We start from the raw sequence: 9,341 nt of genomic DNA on the forward strand, positions 1-9,341 counted from the left end.
GTTTTGGGTTTGATTTACTTTGCCAGCCAGCCCTATGGCATGGAGGAAGCCATGATGAAGATTCTGCAATCTGCTGCTTAAATAGTTTGTGGGGTTGAAACTTAATTCCCCATTCTTAAGTGAACTGCAACACATAGTAAAGAGGAGCTTGGGACTTACCAATTTGTCAGTACAGAAGTGATCCCCTAGCTATAAGAACCTTGAAGAAAGAGGGGCTTCTTCTTCTTGTTGCCATCAGTAGTTTTCTTCTTCTTCAATAATGGAGGGGCTATGTAAATCTGCAAATATTTTCTTTGGTCTGTCTTCTTCAATAGTTTGCTTCTTCATCAATACTTCAGTACTGATCCATCTTAAATTTCTGATCAATTTTTAAAAGTATTTTATTATCAATTTTCTTAAATTTCAATACTTCAGTACTGATCCATATGACTCAATGTGGAAACATTGATTAATTATTACTACACGGAACCATGCATAAATCCGAAGGTAATAGAAGAGCCTCCCAATGACTCTTTTTTATTTGGTAGGTTCAAATTTAAACCAAAGTTGGGCATTTCCATAGCAGAATGTGAATCAAGCTTCCTTGCAATAAAGTTTTTCAACACCTTCAGTAATAATGAGGATGGTGACAATTAAAATTAAATGGTAATAGTAAAAAATGGATTAGGTACTGGCTACAAAGGTGAGTAAAAGGAACACAGAGATAGCTTGCAATCCCTTGCATAGGTATTATGAGTGATGCCTTCAAATGATAAGAACAGTTGAAGATAGCATTGGCAGCAGTAACTAAGAAAAGGGAATGCTTTGGAGAAGTAAGTCGGTGCCTTAATTAGACTAGTTTACATATTATTAGGATTTGTATAGTGCTTAAGCAGTTAAGCAGCTATAGCCTATAGGTAGGTTGGGTTCAAGAGACTAAAGAGAACTAGTTCTTATTGCATGTACAACCCAATTACTCTCCAATATGAACAAAATATTGGTGGGAGTTGTCCATTGACTCAAACGTTAAAGATAAAAGATTTGGTTTTTATCTTTACCTTCTATATATCCAGCAATTGACTGAGACTTCCCTATTTTTAAGTGAACTAAAAACACATAGTAAATTCTATGAAGCATGAAATGAAGCTTTATTATTCATAACTGTGGATCAAAGCTCACACTTGTTTCAGTGAAATTACAAAACCCACATATATTTATACAGACAAATTAACCATTTTAACTTCACTTTGCTTTTCAGTTGAGGAGCTTGGACTTACCAATTTTTCACAGAATTAAGTGATCCCCTATATATTAGAACCTATCTTCTTGTTATATATTGCCATCAAAGATGATATATTTCTTCTTCTCTAATTGATGTTTTGGTTGTTATTTATGCCAGACCTACAGCATGCAGTAGCCATGATGAAGATTCAAGATCTCCTTTTAATTACTGAGACTTCTGCCATATGACAGTTGTACGTGAACTGAATAAACACATAGCAAATTCACTATGAAGCATGAAATGACTCCATTATCAGTGAAACACTGAAACTACAAAACCCACATATCTTTATAGAGACAGCTTAACCATTATAACTTTGCCTTTTTAGTTGAGGAGCTTGGGCTTACCAATTTGTCACAGAAGCTCCATCATGAACTCACTTAGTGGGAATAGTATGATAAAAATCAACAAACACTCCAAATTACAGAACACAAAGCATGATAAGATGGAAGGTTTAGCACTCAAGAGTGACAACCATTGATCAATGCTCATCTTTGAATTAGGGAAACTCCAAAACATCTATGATAGCTAGAGACTGAATTAAAGCACACAACAGAGGCCCAAGCATAAAAGGGAACTTCTGTATTTAACACTGCTTACTCAAAGTCTAGTTTGAATTACTGAAACTGCACAACCTACCAGTAACATCAAAGATAAAAGATTTGGTATTTATCTTTACCTTCTATCCAGCAACTGACTGAGACTTCACTATTTTTAAGTGAACTGAAACACAATAGTAAATTCTATGAAGCATGAAATGAATTAAGCGTTTTTTCCATAACTGTGGATCAAGGCTCACATTTGTTTCAGTGAAACTACAAAACCCACATATTTATACAGACAAATTAACCATTTTAACTTCACTTTGCTTTTCAGTTGAGGAGCTTGGACTTACCAATTTGTAACAGAATTAAGTGATCCCCCATAAGAACCTTGAAGAAAGAGGGGCATCTTCTTGTTGCCATCAATAGTTTGCTTTCTTCATCAGAGGAAATGAAACTCAGCCCTCCATGCGTTCCTGCAGACTGTCAAAGTCTTCTCCCGTACGTAGTCATCTATTTGCTGGCGAGTTGGAGGCCATTGTGGAACAATCAAACAGAATTGAGTCCTGTCTCCCAACCCAAAACCTTCAAAAAATCCACAAGCCCTCCACGGAGCTTCCGTCCAATAACCGTCGATTCCGTTCACCTCAAGTGATCGTCCATCCACCTTGAGACGACCAAACTGAAATAATACACAGAACAAGAAATTAGAAGCTATATATATACACACACACTTAGAATAATGATAGCTATCTAGCTTACTTTGATCGTATAACCCTGTTCGGGGACAAAACTGGTTTTTATCAGATTTCCTTGATATCGTCTATTTGGATTGGAGTTTGGCGGTCCTTGGCAACAGAAGTTTGAGCAAGGTAACCTCATACCAACTGAACCAAAAAGCTCCATAGTAACTACTTGAAACCGCCCGACTAGCTGGATCTCCATGCATGCCTTCGCCCTATCGTTACTGTCTATAGCTTGGTTTCCCACCCTTAATATGGAGATGGTTGCTTCTGCGGAGCATCTGTTACAAACGACAAAGCGATGATGCTGAACAGGACCAACTGTTGGAGACATTGCCGGCCCTCGAGTCAGCTGGGGGCATCGGCGAAGGCACAAGGTAGTCCTCACCACCTCGTTGCACACCTCACATATTAGTCTGACAGTAACATCCATAATTTTGGACTCAAATTTAACGGCATGCAGTACTTCAAGACCACCAAGAAGCTCATATATAATTCATCCAATGTGGTAACATTCTTGCTAGGCCAAGAATGTTATTAACTTATTATGTCACATAATGTGGTAAGAACCAAATCAGCTGCTTGTTGTTCCTTGCTAATGATCATGACAACCCTGAGGATTATCATCATGATCAAATTATGAAATTTTTTGAGCGAAAAAACCCTCGGATGGCTTTTCTAGGGTTTCACCGTCTTAGGGTTTTTCTCTGTTTCAGTCTTGCATAATTGTTTTGCTCCGTCAGTTATTCCCTGAGCTATGTCTGCGACACGGCCGATCTGTCCATGGTCTTTTCTTGATGGTTGTACAACTGCGCCTCCTAGATCGTACGCGTCTGCGGTCGCCGCGCCAGTGATTCCAATCTCCAGTTTGCCTCTCCCAGAGATTCATGATGGGAAGACTACTGTCACAATCTCAGAGGAAGGGTACCAATCTGGTTTGGAGAAGTGCAGGAACATGCTTTTGGGTCGTGTCCATCTAGCGTCGAATGAGAAGCCATATTCTCCATCTGATCTCTCCCGTAAATTGGGATTGTTGTGGGGTGATATTGGAAGTTGGAGAATCATTCCGATGGGAAAAGGGTACTACACCTTCAACTTTGCCTCAGAGGCTACTCGTTCAAAGGTTTGGGAAAAGGGATCAATTGCTCTTAAGCCAGGGGTGTTGCGTTTCATGCAATGGACGCCGAACTTCTCCCCGGCAAGTCAAAAGAACACGAACGCTCAGGTATGGGTGAATCTTTGGGATCTAGGGCTTGAGTTCTGGGAGCCTCGCACTCTCTTTGAAATTGCACATGGCATTGGGGTTCCGGTGAAAATTGATCATAACACTTCAGAGAGGAAATTCGGGTTGTTTGCAAGGGTTCTAGTGGACATTGATTTATCATATGATCCTCCTCGTGAATTAGCTGTCCGTCGCAAGAATGGGGAGACTGTGATAATGGAGGTGGAGTATGAACGCCTTCCATATTTATGCTCTCATTGTGGTAATGTTGGGCATATGGTGACAACATGCAAACTTTTGCGGAAGACCGGGGAGACAAGTGTAGTGCCGGAGCCAGTCCGTGGTCGCTCCCGCAAGCCGAGGCGTCGGCGGCGTAAAACCAAGCAAGTGTTTGTGCCAGTAGATAAAGGGAAGAAGGATTTAGTTGTTGTTTTAGGCAACAATGACACTCAAGATGATGGTGAAGGTCCATCTTTTGCAAGCAAATCCCCTACGCCTGCGGTGGATATGCACAACGGTGGTCATATGGTTGATCAAGTTGTGGATGCTATGGTGGGTCAAGAAGTGGTTGAGGGTGAACAAGCTGCACTTGTTGAGCAAAATATCATTGAGCATCCAATGGAGCAAGAGGTTGTAGCTCCTGTAATAGATATGAACGTGGTCCTGCAAGCTGTGGTTGAGCAACATGTGGTTGAGCAAGTGGTGTGTGAACCTGATGGAGCTCTGAATGTGGTTGAGCGAGCTGTGAATCAACACGCTGCTCCCATTGTTCATTCTGATATGGCCTTTAGGACAAACCAACGAGGAGGTGATGAGGGTAATGTAGAGAAACAAGTTGGTGACACAAGTGCTTCAGACTCGAACTCCGGATCTAGAGCAGCTAACTCCTCTGCCCCTATTGACAGTTGGTATGAGGAAACTGAACGGGAAGCCTCTGAGTTCATTGAGGTGGTGGGTCGTCGTAAATCTTCAAGGAAGGCAGTTCGTGCAGAGAGTCGAGAGGCTTATGTTCAGCTTACAAAAACTATTTCTCAATGAAGATCTTTTATTGGAATTTGAGGGGTATTGCCAATGACCCTACTCAAAATGCTTTCAAGGAGTTTGTTCGTTCTCATAGTCTGGAAATTTTATGTATAGCAGAGCCATTCGTAGCTTTGGAGTCTATTCCTGCTTCTTTTTGGCGTAACCTGGGCATGCAGTTTATCGGTGCCAATGATCGTGGTTCTCAACAACCTAATTTATGGGTTTTCTGCAAGATTTCTCTTGTTCCGTGGGTTAGAGTATTGTATAGCTCTGATCAGCAAGTATCCTTACAGGTGATGTTTGACTCAACAAACTGTTTTGTCACAGCAGTATATGCTCGCACTACTGTTGTGGGTCGTCGAAAGTTATGGGAGGATATCACTGACGTTAAGGGTCGCTTTGTTAATGGTCCATGGTTAGTTTTTGGAGATTTTAACGCAGTGCTTGGTATGCATGAAAAGAAAGGTGGCGGTCCAGTCTGTATGAGTTCTTGTGAGGAGTTTCAAGTGATGTCAGATGTATGTGAGCTTGTTCATGTTGTCACTAAAGGTGCAGAGTTTACATGGGTACGTAGGCGCGGACTTCGTGGAAATGTTGAGTTGCGCCTGGATTGTAGTCTCGCTAGCTTGGAGTGGTTGGATGCCTGGGATCAGTTTGATTGTTTTACTTTGCCCCGCACTTGCTCGGATCACCACCCTATTGTAATGTCTTTTTCCAAATTTTATGGCCTTGTCGAAGTCTTTTCCGGTTTCGAAAGATGTGGTTAGAGCATGAGCAGTTCAAAGATTTTGTTTACAACTGTTGGTCTGCTACAAATTCCCTAAGCTGCCCTCTTTCAAGTATTCAACATAAATTGCGAGTGTTGCGGAAAGCTCTTCGTATTTGGAACTGGGTAGTTTTTGGAGATGTTCATCGTCGAGTCAAAGAAGATCTTAAGGCTTTAGAGGATATTCAGAATGAAATTGCAAGTTCAGGAGGTTCAGAAGCTGATTTTGCAAAGGAGACTGAACTACAAGCAAATTTGAATGACTCTCTTCGGTTGTAAGAAACTTTCTGGAGTGAAAAATCAAGGGTGCGCTGGTTATCTGAAGGGGATCGTAACTCTTCTTTTTTCATGCTATGTGTAGGGTTCGTCGATGTCGCTCCTCAGTTACAGTTTTACGGGATGGTGATCAGGTAATGGATGACCCCCAGGTTATTCAAACTTATATTGGTTATTATTACTTGGATCTTTTTGCAAAGCATGTGGATTATGTTGACAGTGGTTTAGTGGACAATATTATTCCTTCTATGGTCACAGAGGAGGAAAACATTTTTCTGACTACGATCCCTTCTCCTGAAGAGATATTAAAGGCAGTAAAAGCAATGGATCTTGATAGCGCTCTAGGTCCGGATGGGTTCAATGGGCATTTTTTTGCTTCTTGTTGGGATATTGTTGGCGTTGATGTGGTGAATGCAGTGCAATACTTTTTTGTCAATGGTCAGCTGTCGGCATCATTTAATTCTGGGCTTATCATTTTGATTCCAAAAGTGGAGCATGCCGATTCAACCAAACAATTCCGTCCTATTGCTCTCACTGATTTTGTGTTCAAAATTATTCCAAAGATTCTTGCTCTTCGGTTGTCTTCAGTATCAGCTCGTATTATCTCCCCTCAACAACATGCTTTTGTTCCAGGTAGAAACATATCAAATTGCATCCTCACAACTTCAGAGTGTTTTAATTTGTTGGACTCCAAAGGTTTTGGTGGTAATGTAGCGGTCAAGGTCGACATTACGAAGGCCTTTGATACCCTATCCTGGGATTTTTTGCTACATGTACTGCAAGCTTTTGGTTTCAATCATACTTTTGTTCGTTGGGTGTGTGCCTTACTTAAGTCAGCAAAACTTTCTATTCTCTTTAATGGAAGGCAGGTGGGTTATTTCTCTTGTGGTAGAGGTGTTCGTCAAGGTGACCCTCTCTCTCCCTTGTTATTTTGCTTGGCTGAAGAAGTTCTAAGTCGTGGTATTTCTATGATGGTTTCTAATGGGCAGCTGCATCGTATTTCTTCTCCTAGAGGCACTATTGCTCCCTCACATGTATTATTTGCAGATGATGTCATTGTTTTTTGTCGGGGTGATAAACGCAATCTGCAAAGAATTATGAGTTTTTTGGAGGACTACGGAAGTGTATCTGGCCAGGTAGTTAATAAGAGCAAGTCGCAAGTGTTCATTGGGAAACATATTTATCGGCGACGACATTATATATTCTATTTCAAGTCTCTTGGGAATTCCATTGGGTTCAGCCCCTTTCACTTACTTGGGGGCTCCTATTTTTAAAGGTAAGCCACGAGTATTACATTTTCAACCGATTGTGGATAAAATCAGACTTAAATTGTCAAGTTGGATGGGCTCATTTTTGTCTATAGCTGGAAGACTTCAACTTATTAAAGTAGTGATTTACAGTATGTTCGTTTATACATTCCAAGTGTATGAGTGGCCGGTTTCTTTGCTACGCCGTATTGAGGTATGGTGCCGTAATTTTCTATGGTCTGGTTCAATTGATAAACTTGGGATTCCTTTAGTAGCGTGGAAATCTTGTTGTGTTCCTGTGGATGAGGGTGGCTTAGGTTTGAAGCAATTTGTGGTTCTTAATCGATCACTTTTACTAAAGTGTTGTTGGGAGATATTTTCATGTCCATCAGAGGGATGTTCTTTTATCAGAACAGATTTTCTCAACGTCGCTCTTATGCCTCCTCCTCTATATGGCCTGGAGTTCGTCCGTTTTGGGGTGTTGTCAAATAAAATTCTCAATGGTTGATAGGCTCAGGAGATAATATCTCTTTTTGGCATGATAATTTTATGGGGAGACCTATTGTTGATTATTTTGGTGCCCATGATGGTCTGCAAGGGAACAAGGATTTGGTTTGTGTTTTTATTGTTGATGGTTCTTGGGTGCTTCATGATCTACTTCAACTTCACTTTCCAGCTTTATGTAATAAAATTGAGCAGGTCCCTCTTGCTACTAATGCTTCGATGGAGGACACTCTTATTTGGATGCCTTCATCTACAGGAGATTTGACTGCAAAGCATGCTTACCAATTTTTACGGCATCCATCTCCCTCCATGCCTTGGGGTAAGTCCTTATGGTCTAGATTTATTATGCCTAGAATGTCTCTACATGCTTGGAAGGTTTTGAAAGGGAGAGTAATTTGTGATGAGCTTATACAACGTCGAGGAGTGGCTTGGGTTTCAAGATGTGAGCTTTGAGTCCCTGCAACATATTTTCTTGCATTGTCCCTTTACAGCTGCTATATGGTCTTATTTCTTATCTCTTTTTGATCTGGGGGTTACTCCTCATACAATTGTGGATTTATTTCACAAAGGTCTGAGTATGGGACGTAGCTCACAGCTTAAGGAGCTTTGGTTGATCTGTTTTACTTCTATTTTATGGTTTGTATGGCATGCGAGGAATAAGACCAGATTTGACCGTAAGTCGTTCTCTGTGGCTTCAATTTGTCATCTCATTTTGGGGCACATTAGAGCGGCTAGTCGGCTTGCAAATGGTCCAATGAATAATTCAGTTCAGGATTTACGGATAATAAAGAGTTTTGGTGCAGAGTGTCGATTGGGAAGAGCTCCAATTGAGGTTGTTTGGCATCCTCCAGTCATTGGGTGGGTGAAGATTAATTCGGATGGAGTTTGGAAGCATGCAGAGGGTGTTGGAGGTTTTAGTGCTGTTTTTCGTGACTTTAAAGGTCATGTTATTGGTGCTTTTTCTTCCAACATTGACATTCCTAGTTCTGTAGCAGCAGAGGTGATGACAGTTATAGTTGCTATTGAGCTTGCTTGGGTACGAGACTAGAAGCACATTTGGTTAGAGGTTGACTCGTCACTTATGTTTGTAATAACCCAAGTTTTCAAAGATAACTATATTGTATTTATATTAGAATCTCAACTGTTAAGAAATATATGATTGAAGGTCATCACATTTTAAAAATCTCTTTATCATGAGAAAGAAATAACTATATTGTACTTTACAAATTATGGTAACATGCACCGTACATTTTCGGTATACAATTTTCTCTACACCTGACATTCGTTGTTGAGTTTGAGATTATTATTTTTCTTATCTTTGGTATGTATATTATTTTGTGAGAAATTTTAAATACACACCCTTACTATTTTATGTTTCTGTTGAGATTTTATAGGTAAGCTAAATGACCAAAACATACATTTATTATTAAAAAAAAAATATCACGCTAGAAGTATTCTTTTCAACGTCTTCTACCTTAAAATTTTCGAAAACATGTCTTCTCCTCTAACCCTAATTCTTCTCCACAATTCATTTTGGTTGTCTTTTTTTTTTTGATCCGTATCAGCTTTAATTTGATCTTACAGATCATATTGTCAAGTACTGCATCTTTATCAGCTTTAGTTTGATCTTGCATATCATATTGTCAAATACTGCATCTTTATCATGACATGTTTTTATCGAATAACTAGCTATCTATGTTAATAGNTACTGTACTTCTACAGGTTGTGCTCTTGTGAATTTTGAAAACTTGTATTGG

General features: G+C 40.0%; 1 protein-coding gene across 1 annotated transcript; it reads left to right on the forward strand.

Annotated features, from left to right (window-relative positions):
• The first annotated feature begins 4,802 nt into the window (after positions 1-4,802).
• On the forward strand, positions 4,803-8,632 carry LOC101292910. Its single transcript, XM_004301856.1, has 6 exons — positions 4,803-5,443; positions 5,530-5,832; positions 5,919-6,702; positions 6,823-6,969; positions 7,780-7,903; positions 8,076-8,632. The coding sequence occupies exons 1-6, from the start codon at positions 4,803-4,805 to the stop codon at positions 8,630-8,632; spliced, it is 2,556 nt and encodes an 851-aa protein (XP_004301904.1).
• Positions 8,633-9,341: the final 709 nt, after the last annotated feature.

Source organism: Fragaria vesca, linkage group LG5, assembly GCF_000184155.1.
Source record: "Fragaria vesca subsp. vesca linkage group LG5, FraVesHawaii_1.0, whole genome shotgun sequence".
Lineage (NCBI taxonomy): Eukaryota > Viridiplantae > Streptophyta > Magnoliopsida > Rosales > Rosaceae > Fragaria > Fragaria vesca.